Below are 17599 nucleotides of genomic sequence, written 5' to 3'. Positions count from 1 at the left end.
CCTACGTTATATAGTTCATTCTATTTTATTTATTCATAATGTATAGCAGACTTAGCAATTTACAGAGCCGCCTCATGTTTATTTACTCTTTGTTTATTTAGCAGGTCTATCATACTTTTGCCATAATTTTTAAAGTAAGATATGCTAATAGTAAATTGAGGTGGATAGGCTTTTATGCACTAATGTCTATCTATAACATTAACCTATGCTGAAATCCATTTTTCGTTTTTTGCTGTAGGGAATTAATTGGAATTTGGGAGTACTTGGTATGAGGCAAAGAAGTGCAGTCGGGTCAGGGAATATTCCTTTTTTCTAAGGAATTTACACCTTTCTAAGGGGAATTTATATCTGACTTGGTAGGTTTGGATGGCTGTTTATAAGTACAGCATGAGATCTAATTGACAAGAAAACGTGTTAACAATGTATAAGATTTAGGGGAAAAGAATGTCCAGGAAGAGGAAAAAATAAAGGCAGAGGACTTGAGGCAGAGGTAAACTCGATTCATTTGAGGAGAAGAAGGAAGACCAGTGTGGCTAAATACGTTCGTATGGCATGAGATGAAGTCACAGAGGTAGAATAAGGCCAACTCACGTAGGTCCTCACGAGCCTTGGTAAAGGGGTTTGAATTTTAATCTAACTGTAGTGAGGAGTCATTGGAAAATTGTAAGTGGGGGTATGATGTGATCTAATTTACCAAACTAAAACAAAAACACTCCGTGGAGAGTGGGTTTGTAGGGAAGCAGGTCAAAATTAGAGGCATGGAGTTCAATTGGGAAGTTATTGTTATAGTTGTTTTGTTTTGGTTTTTTTAAATTTTTATTTATTTATTTGTTTTTTTATATTTGCCCGTGTTGGGTCTTTGTTGCTGCGCTCAGGCTTTCTCTAGTTGCGGCGAGCGGAGGCTACTCTTTGTTGCGATGCGTGGGCTTCTCGTTGTGGCTTCTCTTGTTGTAGAGCACGGGCTCTAGGCGTGTGGGCTTCAGTAGTTGTGGCACATGGGCTCAGTAGTTGTGGCTTGCGGGCTCTAGAGCAGAGGCTCAGTAGTTGTGGCGCCTGGGCTTAGTTGCTCCGCGGCACATGGGATCTTCCTGGCCCAGGGCTCAAACCCGTGTCTCCTGCTTCAGCAGGCGGATTCTTAACCACCGCGCCACCAGGGAAGCCCTATAGTTGTTTTAATTTACCCTAGTTTTTTTTTCCTACACTGATTTGATATATATTTTTTTTCATTCATACTTGGTATATTTTTTACTATAATATCAATTTTATTGATAACTTATCATTTACCTTTTTTAAAGGTATTTTGTGTATTGACAGCTTTGACATTGTGGGTGATGGGGTTAAAGATTTACTTGTTGGAAGAGATGATGGAATGGTGGAAGTGTATAGTTTTGATAATGCAAATGAGCCTGTTCTACGATTTGATCAGGTAAGTTCACTTTTAAAAGGACTATATATGCTTATTATTCATCAATTATAGAGATGACTGACTTTGTGTTTTATTAAATGAAATATATTAAAATCTTGTGTTTGGCTTAAAATATCTCTGCTTTGACATTATCAAAATCTTCTCTAGACTACTCTTATGTTTGAATAAATGACTATTGCCCTCAAGCTGAACAATAAATTACTTTTTTATTTGATTTCTAAATACTGTATATGCAAATTATTATATGTATTACCTTAGTTTCTATAATGCATAATAGATTACAGGAGTAACATTTATATGTTTAGGTAGCATAAATGAGATTGTGTTGTTTTAAAGTAATCAGGTTTTAGGAATAAACTTCGTATTGTTAAGACAATATCAAAAATATCCTTAAACTGAGAGGGAAAAGTAGCAATTTCACTTCTCGCCACCCAAGATCCACAGCATGAGAAGAAATACTAGATAAGAGTAATTTTTAGTTCACAAATTTTAAGTGTAATTAAGCTTGTTTATCCCAAGGTGCAGAGTCACATGGAGAAGCATTCTGGCATAAACTGAATCTTTCATTTTCATAAAGTGGTGTTCTCCTGTCCAGGGTTTCCCCATCCTGCCTCATGCATGATGTATTGAGGCTGTTTAACGGCAGCAACAAAAAACCACAACTCAGTATGAACTTTTCTTTCTTTGTCTAATTTCTCTAATAGTGGTAAATTTCTCCCAGTACCTACTTTAATTGCATATCAGTAAATAACAGATGTTTTGGTACATAAAGTGTATTATTATTTAGGTAATATGGGGATAAAAACATTATACAACTTATTTTCTGGATTTATTTTGTACTTGTTCATCTTTCTTTGGTGCACAAAGTTACCTTGCTAATGATGCAAATAATAGTTTAGGCTTAAAAGTACATAATAATCCTGTGTTGGTGATCTCCCATTTTTTTATCATCAACCCCTGAGAAACTTTCCTATTTAGACCCCAAGTTTCCTCTTTGACTTCTATTCCAAACCCCAGTAATGACATAGCATGTCTCCCCTCTGCCAGGTGTGGCACTAAGAATTCCTGTCTTCCCAATCTTTCTTCTGTTTGTCTGATGATAGAGGTACTGCTTCCATGTTGTGTTAAGGCTGCGAATATGCTGCCTCATCTTGATTCATGACGTCACTCTCTTTATTGTTTTCCTAATCAGGAGAAGTCCTCTTATCTGACATAGTCTGGACTGATGGTTAATCAAAAGAGTTAAGGAGCAGATCATAAAAAGACAATACGTACATACCTTAAACATCACATTTTAATTTAAACTTATAAATATATATTTATTCACCAATATTTTGAGCAGTGACCAAGGTCTTTTCTTGTGAGTTCCCCTAATTGGCATTCCATGTTGTTACTTACATAAAGCATGTCTATACTATGTTGTCTATGATCTCCTGTGTTATGGTTCTATGACTGTTTTTTTTAAGGTGTAAGTTGAATTACCTAAATCTACAACTCCAAGACTTTTATAAAAAGGTACTTGAAGTACATAAGATAAATGAATTTCATTAAAATGTTGTATTGACAAAAAAAATGTAGAAATTAACAGTTTTTTAATTTTTATAACTTTTTCTGAGTACATTAGGTTAAATAAGGTACTTCTAAGTGAGTGAAAGAGTAAGTTATAATTAATAGTCACTCAATAAACCACTCAGAAAGTGAGAATGTGTGTGACTCTTGACTCAGTAAAACATTCTTCTGTAGTCAGCTGGTTTCCAGTGTTTTGCTTTCAATATATAGAAGGAGGACCTAATCAAGGTGTCAGATGATACACCATTAAACATTTTCAGTGGTAGATCAGATGATTTTAGGTATGTAACTTGGAAGATATTTAAACAATAGAGTGAACTTTTTACAACAAAATTTCTTTTAGTCTCATCAATATCTTTATGGCACTAAGCTCGATTAGTGCTTCTATCTATGAAAATGAAGAAAGAATAGGACTGATGTTGAACTCAGTCTCATTCTACCAATATATAATTAATACTCATTGTGGTACATGAATAATTTAGAAGGAAAAACTGTCCTATTGTCTCATGAGATACATTTCCTGTAGAATTTTGTTTTAGTGGTTAGTTATTAGTTAAAAATATAAAACATATATTTGTCGATCAATTGTGAAATACTAATAATTAGACAATAGAAATTTCTAATTCTTAGAGTTTTTAATCACAGAAGATAAAAAAATTCTATTTCTTTTTTCTTGGTTGCAGAGAAGTATAAAAGAATTTCAAGCATATGAGTACATTACATTAAGATAAATATATGTGGGGGAAGTGGAGTGAAAATAGAAGTTTAGGGAACAATGTAAAATTTCCAGCTGTGAAAGAACGATTTGTTTTTTCATTTTTAAGTCAATTGTGTGTATAAATTTGTCTTGATATTTAGATTCATTGGGTATGATTGGAGTGTGATTATGTGACAGTTTTATTTTAAAATTATAATCTCTAAAACTTCCAGATATTACATGCTTTGTAACTATTTAAAGTGGTGATGAAAATCTGAAAGTCAGTTTAAAAATGTACACAGGGATGGATGCAGTTTTGTTTGTTTTTTCAGAATTAACTTTAGCGAGAACATGAACAAAAAAGTTTGAAGAATTCTAGTGTATATGAAATCCACTGGGACACTTGTTAAAAATGCACTTGTTGGGGAATTCCCTGGTGGTCCAGTGGTTAGGACTCTGCACTTCCCTTGCAGTGCCGCACAGGTTCCATCCCTGATCGGGGAGCTAAGATTCCTGCAAAATGTGCAGTGCGGCCAAAAAAAAAAGAAAAAAAATGCACCTATGAACCTAACTTCATGCAAATGTATAGTCAAACCTTTGTCACTTGAATCTCTCAGGTAATTAGCTCAGGAACAGCTAAGACAGCCTGATTTGCAGAATAGCTCAGAGGTTTGCCTCTTACAGGGAGGATGAAGAGAACTAGCATTTTTAATGCTGGTGTCCATTCCCTGTACCTTCCCCTTTAGGACAATGGTTCTGGGCCTTGCTTGATAATAATTACCTGGCAGAGCTACTGGTCAAACTCATTAATGGGTTGCCAACACATTTTTTTTAAATGAAAGAGAATAGATTAGAATATATCAGAGTGCAACACAAACCTTTTAAGTTATATCTGTTGTTGTGTATGTTCATGTGTGAATTATACCAGATTGCAATATGAAACTTATTGCTTGCTTTCCAAATCGCTTGAAAGCCACTGACCTAGAGTGCTTGTTAAAAATACAGATTCCTAGTTGACTCACCCAAATGATTATTGTCAGGCAAGTTTGGGAAGTATTGCTTAAAAGAGATATAAACCCTGAAGCATCTGAAAAACTTGGTCTCCACAGTAGCAAGTTGTCTAAAGTTTCCATGTAAGCTAGCGTCTTCTTTATTCTTCTAAAAAACTATTTGGAGAAAACACATGAGAGGTGGTCTGTGGAATTCAGGTAATAAACTAAATGTATTGAGAGTTTTGCTTATGTAATTTTTTTTTTTTTTTTTTTTTGGCCACGTGGCTTGTAGGATCCTAGTTTCCTGACAAGGGATGGAACCCAGGCTCCCTGCAGTGGAAGCATGGAGTCCTAACCACTGGACTGCCAGGGAATTCCCGCTTATGTCATTTTTTTAAAAAAACTTATTTCTTTATATAAATAAATGATTTTGCTCATTAGATGATTACTGTAGCTGAGTGGTACACACAAATATATGAATCATTTTCAATCTTCTTTCCCCAAATTAAAAAGCACTGGAATTTTCAGCCATTTGTGTAGGATTTTCACCTTTCCAATCTCAGTGTCTACACATAATAAGTATTCAATATATGTTGAATGTTGGGAGACAGCAAAATAAGTTTTGTGGCTTATTATTTCACATATCTGTGAAATTTATTAATGACGTGCTTGATCTTAAATTTATTTTAGACGTTGTCTGAGAGTGTCACATCTATCCAGGGTGGTTGTGTAGGGAAAGATGGCTATGATGAAATCGTGGTATCCACATATTCAGGTAAGGTAAATGGTAATAGCTAGTTGAAGAAAGAATCAATAATAAAAAATATAAATTTAATAAATTGCTTTTGATGATTGCTTTTTAAAATGTTTATTAGTAAGTCACTCTTACCTACAGCATTAAAAGCTCTAATGGTTAAAAAATAAGAAAGGAAGGAGTAGGTGTATTGATTTATAAAACAGTTAATATTTGAATAATACTTTTTAAAAGTACTTAGTATATCTCTAGCATCTTTGAAAATTAAATGATATCCTTTGGTTTAAAAAGAATATTTACTGAAATTTAGTTTGTTTTGTTACTGTGTACATTTCTTATAAAACTTGCTTGCTTTTGAGTAGGTCATTTTTGTATTCTCACAATAGTTATATGAGAGTTTAACTTGCCATGAAAATCATTTTTGAAAGACAACTTTTATTCATCAGCTGTTTTTGGCATTTGCCTAGAATGTGTTGACTTATTCCATACTTGAAAACTAAAACTTTAAATTGAGAAGTGAAAGATTTCCTTAATCGTAGTATTACAGTATTTCAGGCAAAACAAAAATGGTATCCAAAGTAATTTCTTTATGGTTTGAATATCTTCTAGCTTGATTTCTTTTGCGTTTTGTTTTGTCTTGTTGTTTGAAAAGGAATAAGTCCAAGACTAAGTGAGGTTGATGTTGGTGGACACAGGGGCATGTATCTTGGGTTTCTTTTAACACTAGCAGCACTTAACGGTGCACGATTGTAATTCATCTCTGCAGGCTGGGTTACAGGTCTGACAACAGAGCCTATTCATAAGGAAAGTGGACCGGGAGAAGAACTAAAAATTAATCAGGAGATGCAGAATAAAATTTCTTCGTTACGGTAATTTTGGATTTTTGTTTGCTGCTTTTTTTTTCATTTCATAAAGTGTGTGATTGTTGTTTTTTTCTTATTTATAAATGCAGTATATTTTATTGGAAGGAATTATACATTTAATTAGTTTATGACCTTTTTAAATAAAAGCTTATCAGTTTGAGAAAATTAGCAGTAAGTGCTGATTAATATTTTGGAGTTAGAAATACACTTTTTATATGTTTTATTCTATGTTGTTTTTTTCTTAGCTCAAGAATTGTATTTTTTCATTCATTTATTATAAACAGTTACAGTGGTTTTTTTTGTTTGTTTGTTTTCATAGACATTAGAAAGAAACCAACACAGATGGCTCTATTCCTCATTAATTCTCATGTTTACTGCTCTTGTGGACCCTTCTGAGTCTGTAACTTTGGTTTATAAGTTTTCTTACTGGAAATGAGTAATGTTGACTCTCTTAGACACAGGGATTGCTTTCATGACCTGTTCAATTTGACAAGTCCTGTGAAAATGGCCTCAAGGAAAATTGCTGCATACAATGAAGAAGTGGGAGTCGCTGAAACTTTTAATGACTATTCTCCTTACCCTAGCCCTTCAGCCCTCAGCCCTCAGGAGTGAGGGCTGATCCTTTTTTGGTGGTAGTTGATGGCTACAGAAGTTTTTGAGGCAACCAAACGCCACAAGTACTAGTTCACTAAAGCCACACCACCAGTTCACCACAAACCAGTTCACCAAAGTCACCAAGAGAGAAAGCTCTAATGTTCATGCAGCAAGGACACCAAGGAGAGTTAATGAACTACTATCTCATGTCCTCAGTACAATACCTCATATTTATAACCAAGTCAGCCCCCTCCTGATTCCACTGGAATGTACGTTCACGAGAAGCTTATGTCTATTTTGTTCATTCAGCACCCGGATCCTAAGTACATAGAGTCACTCAGTAAATATTTCTTGGGCGAATGAATCTTTTCTTTTGTTTAGTGCACAAATCCCTTCCAAGCACCTTCCCAGACATTTCCCCCTCAGTTGGGGCTAGTAGCTAAACCTCATGTTGTTCTACCCTAGTTACTATTTACTTCATTTCCTTTCCCTTTAACTGGAACAGCTCTAAGCAATGCCTGCACAGTTCAATCTCCAACACTTGGTAGAACTTCAGCTGTACCTCTGGCTCGTGATTATCCTTGTGGCCTCCAATATATTCATACTCAGCAGCCTTCTTATTTTGTCTTTTGCCCCTAATGTCTTACTGAAAGGTACATGTTTACTGATTTCACACGTTCTGTTTCTTCTTATTAAAGCTAATATGTTCCTCTACCCCAGAACAATCAGTTTCTTTTCTGATTAGTGCTATATGTGACTGTAACCAGATTCATGTATTAGGATTGATTATTTGCAGCCTGCCTTGATTCTTACAATGCCTTATTAATATTGCTGGTGTGGGGCTGAGTAGATGTTTTAATTTTTAGATCAGAGTTAAATAATGTGGAACCATTAGGTCAGTCACAGAAGTAAAAATTTTGTTCCTATTAGTGTTATAGTTCTAACTCAACCAATAAAAATGCATTTTGCAGCAGTAAATGTCTCAGACTTTTGTAAATATTCTAAGGATCTCAAATGTTTATACTTATAGGTGACAAATTTGTATATATTTTCCTCTAGGAGTGAGTTGGAACATCTGCAATATAAGGTACTACAGGAAAGAGAGAAATATCAACAGTCTTCTCAATCAAGCAAAGCAAAATCAGCAGTACCTTCATTTAGTGTAAATGACAAGTTTACATTAAATAAAGATGATGCCAGCTACAGCCTTATCTTAGAGGTTCAGACGGCGATAGATAATGTCTTAATACAAGTAAGCAAAATGTCTAATTTCTTTGTTTTATGGCTGGATCTATTTTGCAAACAAGTCATATGCACTAATTATTATTGAACACTTTTAAACGGTGATTTTAAATGTTTATCTTAATCTTGCATTAGCTAATCAGTTGGCTCATAGATTATTTAAATTATGTCTTTATTTTTTATTTATCCCGTACATATTAAACAAAAGACCAATGGACTTAAGTTTCAGGAAGACCTAGAAAGGACATTAAAGATTTGTTCTCTGGTTAGCCTTTAGGAGAATCTTAACAGAGATGTGACTTAGAAAACTCCAGTATTTTATATCCTTATTAGAACCTTTTTTAAGCTCCAACTACTAAAATAATACAGCCTGCTCATTAACCATCAGTTTCTAGGTAGATAATCTCAAAAGGTGAAACTTAGGGATAATAATGTATAACTCCATTTATCAATGTATTTAATTCTTTTTTCTTTTTTTATTATTAGTTTTTTTAAATTTTTATTTTACATTGGAGTATGGGTGCCTAACAATTATTTTTTCTTTAAATTGGAAGATATTCAGGGAGTGGAAAAGGATGATAGTAGGATGAATGGAAAATAAGCAAGATGGAAAACCCATCAGAAAATGAGAAAAGAATAAAGAGGAAGAAGACAAAGTTTTAAAAGATGTGGGGGAGAGATCAGATTATTAATTAAAACTTAGAGGCAGAAATGTCTCTCAGGTAATGCTAGCTCAAGGGCTACTGCATTGAACAACTCCAGAAGCACCATTCACACAGAACACAGTGCAACAGCCTTGTCCTAGAAGCTACCTCTCTGGAGGAGACCAAAAATTATCCCCTTTCTGTGTTACAGGTGAAGCAAGAAATGATAAAAATGAACTGATATAGCAAGAATGGTCATATGATTATTTGCAGCCCATGGTAACGTTTTTAGCACTGACAAAAAAAAGTAGGAAGAGTATACTTTAAAGAGAGTGATGAGAGATGAAATTCTGTGATCTGATTAATCCAAATTAGAAAAAAATAGGTCATTGTAGTATAACTCTTATTCTTTATTATATTTATTTTCTAGAAGTGCATATTATCAAATACAAGTTAAGAGAGTTCATACTGGCAAATTTAGAGACAAACGTAAACTAGAGCTAAGGAGAACCCTTAGAGAAAATATGTGTTGTGAGAATTTTTAGTTTTTCATCTAAACCTTTTTTTTTTTTAATATTGACTGTAGAGTGATGTTCCAATAGATTTACTAGATGTGGATAAAAATTCTGCTGTTGTCAGCTTTAGCAGCTGTGATTCTGAGGTGAGTAAAAATATAAAAAATTCTTCAAATGCTTTCATTTCCATTATGCCATTTTGTATAAAGCCTGTAAATGCTACTAGTGTTTGATGTTTCTTCTGTATTTCCTTTCATAACCCTTCCCTCAAAATCTGCTTCTACTCTCTTTCCCTATCCTCAGAAAATCCAGAAACTGGAGTGTTGTCCTAAATTCCTTCCTCTCTCTGATCTGTTAAATCCAGTTACAGTAGTTCCCTCTTTTTCTGCTGGAGATACATTCCAAGATCCCCAATGGATGCCTGAAATCAGAATAGTACGGAACCTCTGTATGATACGGTGTTTCTTTCAGCATCACTATTTTTGCACTTTGGAGCTGTTATTAAGTAAAACATGGGTTATTTGACACAAGCACTGCAATACCATGAAGGTTGGTCTATGTGATAACTGAGATGGTTCCTAAGTGGCTAACGGGCGGGTAGCATATACAGCATGAATATGGGATGATTCATGTCCCAGACAGGATGGAATGGGATGTCACAAGTTCTCATCACACTACTCAGAACAGTGTGCAATTTAAAACTTATGAATTGCTTATTTCTGCAATTTTCTGTTTAATATTTTCAGACCACAGTCGACTGTGGGTAACTGAAACCCTGAAAAGCGAAACCACAGATAAGGGGGGGTGCTGCTGTAGTCACTAATTTTTGTCATTTCCACCTCCTTGCTCTTCTACGTCTACTCTGCTTCATTTGCACTTCTGTTAACCTTCCAGGCCCTCATAATGCTTTTGCTTGAACTCCCCGTCTGCCAGTTTCTGTGCCTCCAGTATTGCCTGTCACCTCCAGGCTATGCTGTGCACTGCCACCAGAGAGGCCTTCCTAAAAGACAAACATCCCCGTGTCATTCCTTTTCTCAAAACCTTTTAAAGATTCCTTATTTCCTGAGCTGCATGTAGGTCAAGATTCCTCACTGTAGCATAAAAAACTTTCTGTAATTCAGCTCTTGATTACATCTCCAACTTAATCTCTCACCAGCTGCTACCTTCCCTCCCATGCACATGATTTCTGCCAAACTGAAGTTCTTAAAATTTCTTGAAAATGCTTTACAGCTTCACACATTCCTACATTTAAACATGATCTGTTCCATCTGCCTGTCTTTCCCCACTTTTTCTTGTTGACTCTTGCTTAACCTTCATTCAACAGACATTTATTGAACACTTACTGTGTGCAAAGTACCTGGGATGAGACCATATCAGAGCTTTTGGACGTGCTTACTGTATCACTTCTTTCTGCATGGTACTGGCTGACTAGCATCTCAGAGCTTAGGTGTGGCTCCTGAAGAGAAGTTAGGGTTCAGAGAAGGTCTGGAGCAGCTGCATTGGAGAAGGCAAGCCAGAGCAGGAAATGGTGACTGGAGCTGGCATTAAAAAGGGAAGGATAGGGCTTCCCTGGTGGCGCAGTGGTTGAGAGTCCGCCTGCCGATGCAGGGGACACGGGTTCGTGCCCCAGTCCGGGAGGATCCCACATGCCGCGGAGCGGCTGGGCCCGTGAGCCATGGCCGCTGAGCCTGCGCGTCCGGAGCCTGTGCTCCGCGGCGGGAGAGGCCACAACAGTGAGAGGCCCGCGTACCGAAAAAAAACAAAAAAAAAAAAAGGAAGGATAACAAGAGTAGATAAAGAACGAAGTTGATAGTTATATTAGGGAATAATTTTCAAAATAATTTCAGAGTAAAGCTATTTTTTTTGATAAGAGATTTTATGGCAGTTGTATTATTTATCATATGTGCTTTGTCATCCCTGTTTGAGAATAAAACATAAAAGGATTAAGACCTACATTTTTATGATCATTTAAAAAATCAAGTTAGTATGAACTTCAGATCTTTAATTCCTAAGTTACAGTGAAAGATTAACCTGTTTATATCACTGCAGGATTCTTTGAAATGAGTATTTCATACTAATTTAAAACCTATTTTCTAGAATGATGGCTTAAAAAACAAATCTTATGGAGATTTCAAGTATATACAGAAGGAGAAAGAATACTGTAATAACCTCCATGTACTCATCACTAACGTTAACATATGGCCAGTCTTGTTTTATGTTCTTTACCCTCTCCCTCCCCATCCCAAACCAAATTCCAGACATTTTATCGCCTTTAATTAATATATGTAATTTTATCCATAAATACTTAAATATATAACATTTGTTTTTAATTACACACAAGTATATTTATTTTTAAGTTGACTGATCCTCTGTGTTTGCTGAGTTTAAATGATTTGAAATTAAAACATTTGAATTTTCTTTTTAACATTAGCATTCTTTTTATTTCTTCAGTATTTATTAAAAATAGGGAAATAGCAGTGCCTGAAAATTTCATATCAAATAGTTCATGTTGCTTTGTCTGATTTTGCAATTCATGCACACAGATATACTCTTCTGTTTTTAGTAGTTTATTATTCAATTTTAAGAAGTTATCATACTTGAAGTAACCTCTCCAATTTTGTTCAACAAACGTGTTGAATGCCTACAGCCTACCTGACACTATGCTATTTGCTGGGAATGCATAGATGAGATATTTCTCAGTTGTCTATAAGTATGTGTGAAAATCAAATACATTCAACACTGAACATTGATGTTTTTACCTTTATAATAAAAACATTAGGAGTTTGCACTACCAGTTAAATTTTTGAGAGAACAATTAATATTTTAAAGTGTTATTGGAGAGATTTAATATGGAAAGAACACTGAGCTTTAGAGTCTTAAAGATACGAATTTGAATACCAGTGTTATTACTTACTGGCATTTAGGAAATTTACCTAACCCTTCAAACCTCAATTTCTTCATCTGTTAAAACTTACCACATAGGGTTGTTTGTAGGAATAAGCATAAAGCTCATAGCATGGTCCCACCCAAATGATGGGTGCTCAGTAAAAATAAATATTATTATTACTGTTGGTGCTGTTGTTATTGTTAAAAACATAGATTCATCCTTTTCCTCAACTTTGAATTCTTCCTAGTCAAACGACAACTTTCTTCTCGCCACTTATCGGTGCCAGGCAAATACCACGAGGCTGGAACTCAAGGTAAAACTGTTTGAGATTACCTTTACTTGAAAGTTTGAACTTTCTTTTTTCCTTGGTAAATCTTGCAACATATGATATCATTTCTTTGCATTAAATTTCTCCCTGAAATGAGCATTTTGGAATAATGTCTTTTGAATGACCTATTAGGTTTTAATTCAGCCCAAACCACTCTCTTTTCTGTTAGCACTCAACCAGTCACGTTCTCTAAAATTACCAATCCTAAATTTCCTCTAAATGGAAATATTTTTTATAATTTTCTATTATGGAAAGTTTCAAGCATACATAAAAGTAATGATTCCAGTTTCAGCGATGATCAACTCATGACAATCCTGTTTATGCTGTCACTCTCCATTCCAAATTATTTTGAAGCAAATACGAAATACTTTATAATTTTATTAGTAAATATTTCAGTACATATGTTTAAAAGATAAGAACTCTTTTTTCTAAGTGATTATGTAAAATTTGTATTTTTTAAAAATGTTTTATTAGGGTATAGTTGATTTACAATGTTGTGTTAGTTTCAGGTGCACAGCAAAGTGAATCTGTTATGCATATACATATCTCCACTTAAACGATAAGAACTCTTTTTAAAAACATAACCACAATACTGTTATCACACCTAAGAAAAATAATAATAATTCCTTAGTATTATCAAATGTTTAGTGTAGTGTTTTTTTTAGTTTGTTTGATCCAATCATGGTCCAAATAAGGTAATTTGGTTATTGAAGTATCTGAGCGTTTGCCCTATATTTTCCTATTATCTGGATTTTTCTGATTGCATTCCAGTGATGTCATTACCAACTATTCCAGGGAAAATCTTTGAAGTTTCCTTTTGCAATTTACTAACATAATCACTTTTATAATTAAATACTGATTGTAGCATACAAGTTTATTTTAGTTATTTAATTTTTAGTGTGAAATTTAAAAAAAAATTTTTTTGATATGTTTATGATCCAAAAATTAAGCACTATAACTTTTTCCTGATGTTCTGAAACTCGGAGTGTGCTTTTATCAAGAGAGATGCTATTGCACAATAACTTTTTCATATCTGGTTAAGGAAGTTCCAGTTAAAATGTAATTTTTTTCTAAACAATTTATTTTCATCTGTATAAGTTCCCTTTCATGTATTTTGAAAGAAAAATTGAAAACTGGTATAAGTTCTAAAGGAATATACTTCAGCATATTTATGTAACCTAATTAAACATTTAGATTACCTTCACTGAGCTAGATTGTGCCAATAAATTAGGAAGTAGGCCTAAAAATATTAAAAACCTATGTTCTTTTTTAAAATTGGATACAATAACTTTAAAGTTCAGAGGAAAGAGTAAATGCCTGAAAAGAGCCAACAAAACTATGAAAAAGGAGAAAAGGTGGAACTTATCTTGCCCTATGGTAAAATGTACTATCAAACTACTATAATAAAAATAATGTGGGGTATTTACAAGGCCTAAATAAATAGGTCACACAACAAAATAAAGTTTAGAAATATAGCCCAGCGCATATTTATGGGAATTTAATGCCCAGCGTTTTTAGATAGGGAAAATTCTATTAAATTACTATTTTTATTTAAAAATTGCTTTTGGTAGGACTTCCCTGGTGGCACAGTGGTTAGACCCACAGCAACTAAGACCCAATGCAGCCAAAGATAAATTAATTAATTAAAAAAATAAAAATTGCTATTGGTACAACTGGTATCCATCTGGAAGAATATTAAGTGGATTCTTATGCCATATATTATAAAAGATAAATTCAGATGAATTAAGTACCTAGTTATTTTCAAAAAGAAGCTGTCTTCCAGATAATGGGTAAATATCAGAATATGAAGACTGCCTATAAGTTGTTTAAAAAGACTACCCAGGGTGGTCCAGTAGTTAAGAATCCACCTTCCAATGCAGGGGACGAGGGTTTAATCCCTGTTTGGGGAACTAAGATCCCACATGCCACGGGGCAACTAGGGCCGTGCACCGCAACTACTGAGCCTGTGTGCCACAGTTAGAGAGCCCGCGTGCTGCAACTACTGAGGCCATGCACTCTGGAGCCCACATGCCACAACTAGAGAGCCCACACACCACAACTTCTGAGCCCACACACTGCAATGAAACGTCCCACATACAACTAAGACCCAACGCAGCCAAAGAAAGAAAGAATCTTGTTCCTTAAAAAAAAAAAAGACTACCCAATTAGGAAAATAGGCCAATGTGGATAGGCAGTTCACAGAAGAGGGAATCAAAATAGCTAACAAATATTAAAAGAACATATTCTACCTCATTATCAGTTAGGGAAACTCAAAATAACAAAAATCAGTTTCCGCTTGTCTAACAGATTGGCAAAAATTTTGAAAAAGCAGAATTACCAGGTGGCAGGATGAGGAAAAGGACACTCTCAATCATAGCTGAAGGAAATAAAAATTCTTATTGCTACTTTGGTAAAATAGGCTATAATCCCATTTGTTGGAATCTATTTCATAGCAATAAAATCACAGTATTGTACACACAGATATGTATATAATTAACTGCAGCATTGTTTGTAGAGGCAGAAAAGTTGAACCAAAGTGAACACTCAGTAATTTAATGTTTGAATAAATAGCTGTTTATCCATTTCATAGAATATTGCAGAGCTGCAATAAAGAATGAGTTGGTCAATTCCTGTTAACATGGAGCAAATTCCGTGAAAAACACAAAATGCAGATAAAAGTCCTACATATGTATATATATATATTATCTATAATATGAAGAAATGTATAAAAAGAAACATACCTCTCTGATATGATAGGTCATACAATAGGGGGAAGGTATGGGTGGGATGGGAGTGGGAAGGAGGTGATGGTATTAGGAGAGGCAGAGATAAGGGAAAAATCTGGTTATTAGAAATAAAAACAAAGATGTCTATGATATAAATAGAATTTAGTCATGTGAAGTTATGCATTTATTTTTGTACATCTGCATAGAGAGATGTATGAAAGAAAGGTTGACTATCAAAATAGCAATAATGATCATCTCTGGGTGGTAGAATTTCAGATTACTTACATGTTAATCCTAATTTTTCTTCATTGTGTGGATTTTTAAAAAATGAATATGAAGTACATAATCAGAGAAAGCATTATGACTTTTCTTAATATTATGAACAATTATATTCTTTTTTTAAAGTTGATACTGCATTTACAGTTATTATAAAATATTGGCTATATTCCCCGTGTTGTAGGAATTGTGAACTTATTGTGAAAAAACTTATGTGTTAGTGTAAGCTTACCCTTTAAAAAGAAACCCTAAAATATAGCTTTATCAGATCGATTTTTTATTTTCCTTCTGTATTTTTATTCTTTTCCTTATCTTTTCTCTCTTCCCATTCAGAACAATATTTTCAGTATAAAATTTGCAAAAATCTTGCTTTAAACTTTTATTTATGTTTCCCATTTAGGTAAAACATTGATTTTTTTTTTCCCCCCTCACATGCCAGGAAAAGTATGAGCTGATGTATCAGTTAGATTAGAGAAGCTGCCTTTGTAATACAACAGGTACTACAATCCACTTCATGAATTGGAACAGAGAAGAGCTGAAAGGGACAGGAGGGAGAAACTTGACTGCTTTCTAACTCCTAAAATTAGGTCTTCATAATTTCATGAATTAGGGTTTTCTGTAAGTGTTTTAAATTCTCAGGATATCCAACTAGCCATATTCAAAATAGCTTAAAAAGAATTTCCTAATCCAAATATGTCATAAGTAAATTGTGAGTATGCTTCTCTATTTTCATAGAAAGTCAAGAATTAAGTTCTTGGAAACATTTTTTTTTCTGTCAGTAGGTTTTTATAACAATAGCCATATGCTATAATACCCCTATTTCTGAGAAAATGAAGTATTAGTTATTGACCCACTTATCCCTTCAACAAAAATATCTAAATTTTAACCATTTTTTTATGTGAATCTTATACAATATATTATACACCTACACTTTTAGATGTGATAGGGTGGTGTGTGAGAATGTCTGTCTTTTGGAATGACAGACCTAAAAAATATGTGGTGGGGATGACTTTCATAGATGGATTAATTTTGCTTTTGATTTCCAAAATCTTTTAAAATTTTCTTTTACGGTAGAGGTAAAAAGTTCTTGTTTCATAGAATGTCCTTATTTCCTTCAGCATATTACAGAAGAGATTACGGTCTGAGTGCCTGCTTGCTTGTGTTGAACATTTTAAAGATAGCCTTTATGTTGCCAGATTATTCTTATTTTCTTTCCTCTTTTGTGTTCAGATTCGCTCAATTGAAGGCCAGTATGGCACACTTCAAGCATATGTGACTCCAAGAATTCAACCCAAAACATGTCAGGTCCGCCAGTACCTTATCAAACCCCTTTCACTCCATCAAAGAACTCACTTTATTGATCATGACAGGTAGGACAAAGGAGGGAGAAGTTTATTTTTAGGATATTACATGATGCAGATAAAGTTGCTTTTTCTTTTAGTAGTGTAAATTCTGGTAGCTAGTTGTGCTTTTTAAAAATTAAATAAATATTTAAATGCTATGTACAGGTTTCCCCCGCTATCTGAAAGTAGCGTGTTCCTATGAAACCTTTCATAAGCCAAAGTAGCATAAAGCGAAGAAGCAGTTACTGTAGGACACATCTTGATAATGGATGCTCAAAATAAATTGGGATAAAGCACAGATGCTCACAGACAGTTCAAAGCTATGTGGCCTGATGAGTGTAGTTCCTGGAGAAGGAACTCGGCGGGGCCGCTCTCAGTGCTGCTGGGGTACTTGCTGCTTCGGTAACAGCCGCTGCAGAACAAACGCTGAGGCTGTTTTTGCTTTTCACCTTTTCTTGGTAAAAGCAAAAATCCTCTTTGGATTTCTCTTGGTTACCGAAAATAGGCACTCGTGTAGGCCTTTTGTAAAAACAAAGTGGCATAAAGTGAACTTTCAAAAAGCAGGGGATACCTGTATTATTTCTAATAGACGTAAGCGTCTTTGTCTTCTTTTAGAGGCTGATTTGAGCTGGACTTTCCTATCTTTCTCATATATTTACCATTCTGAAATCAGTAGAGTAATAGTTCTCTGTCTCAAACATCTATCGTGAGAAAATACTGTTTAGCATTTGAGTTCTCTGTAA

At 34.4% G+C, this 17599-nt stretch overlaps 1 protein-coding gene across 3 annotated transcripts in view; it reads left to right on the top strand.

The window, feature by feature from the left end:
• Window positions 1-17599, top strand: part of BBS7 (Bardet-Biedl syndrome 7) — a 44475-nt gene that overhangs the window by 17275 nt on the left and 9601 nt on the right. For all 3 annotated transcript variants that reach the window (XM_033419347.2, XM_033419348.2, XM_004265097.3), the window contains 7 exons: window positions 1296-1426; window positions 5375-5459; window positions 6205-6307; window positions 7955-8147; window positions 9368-9442; window positions 12431-12496; window positions 16744-16883. In XM_033419347.2, the coding sequence (XP_033275238.2) occupies window positions 1296-1426; window positions 5375-5459; window positions 6205-6307; window positions 7955-8147; window positions 9368-9442; window positions 12431-12496; window positions 16744-16883 (793 nt within the window). The remainder of the gene's footprint in view (window positions 1-1295; window positions 1427-5374; window positions 5460-6204; window positions 6308-7954; window positions 8148-9367; window positions 9443-12430; window positions 12497-16743; window positions 16884-17599) is intronic.

The sequence above is a fragment of the Orcinus orca genome, chromosome 4, assembly GCF_937001465.1.
Source record: "Orcinus orca chromosome 4, mOrcOrc1.1, whole genome shotgun sequence".
Classification (NCBI taxonomy): domain Eukaryota; kingdom Metazoa; phylum Chordata; class Mammalia; order Artiodactyla; family Delphinidae; genus Orcinus; species Orcinus orca.
The sequence above is the reverse complement of the archived record's forward strand: the minus strand, read 5'-3'. Positions and strand labels throughout refer to the sequence as shown.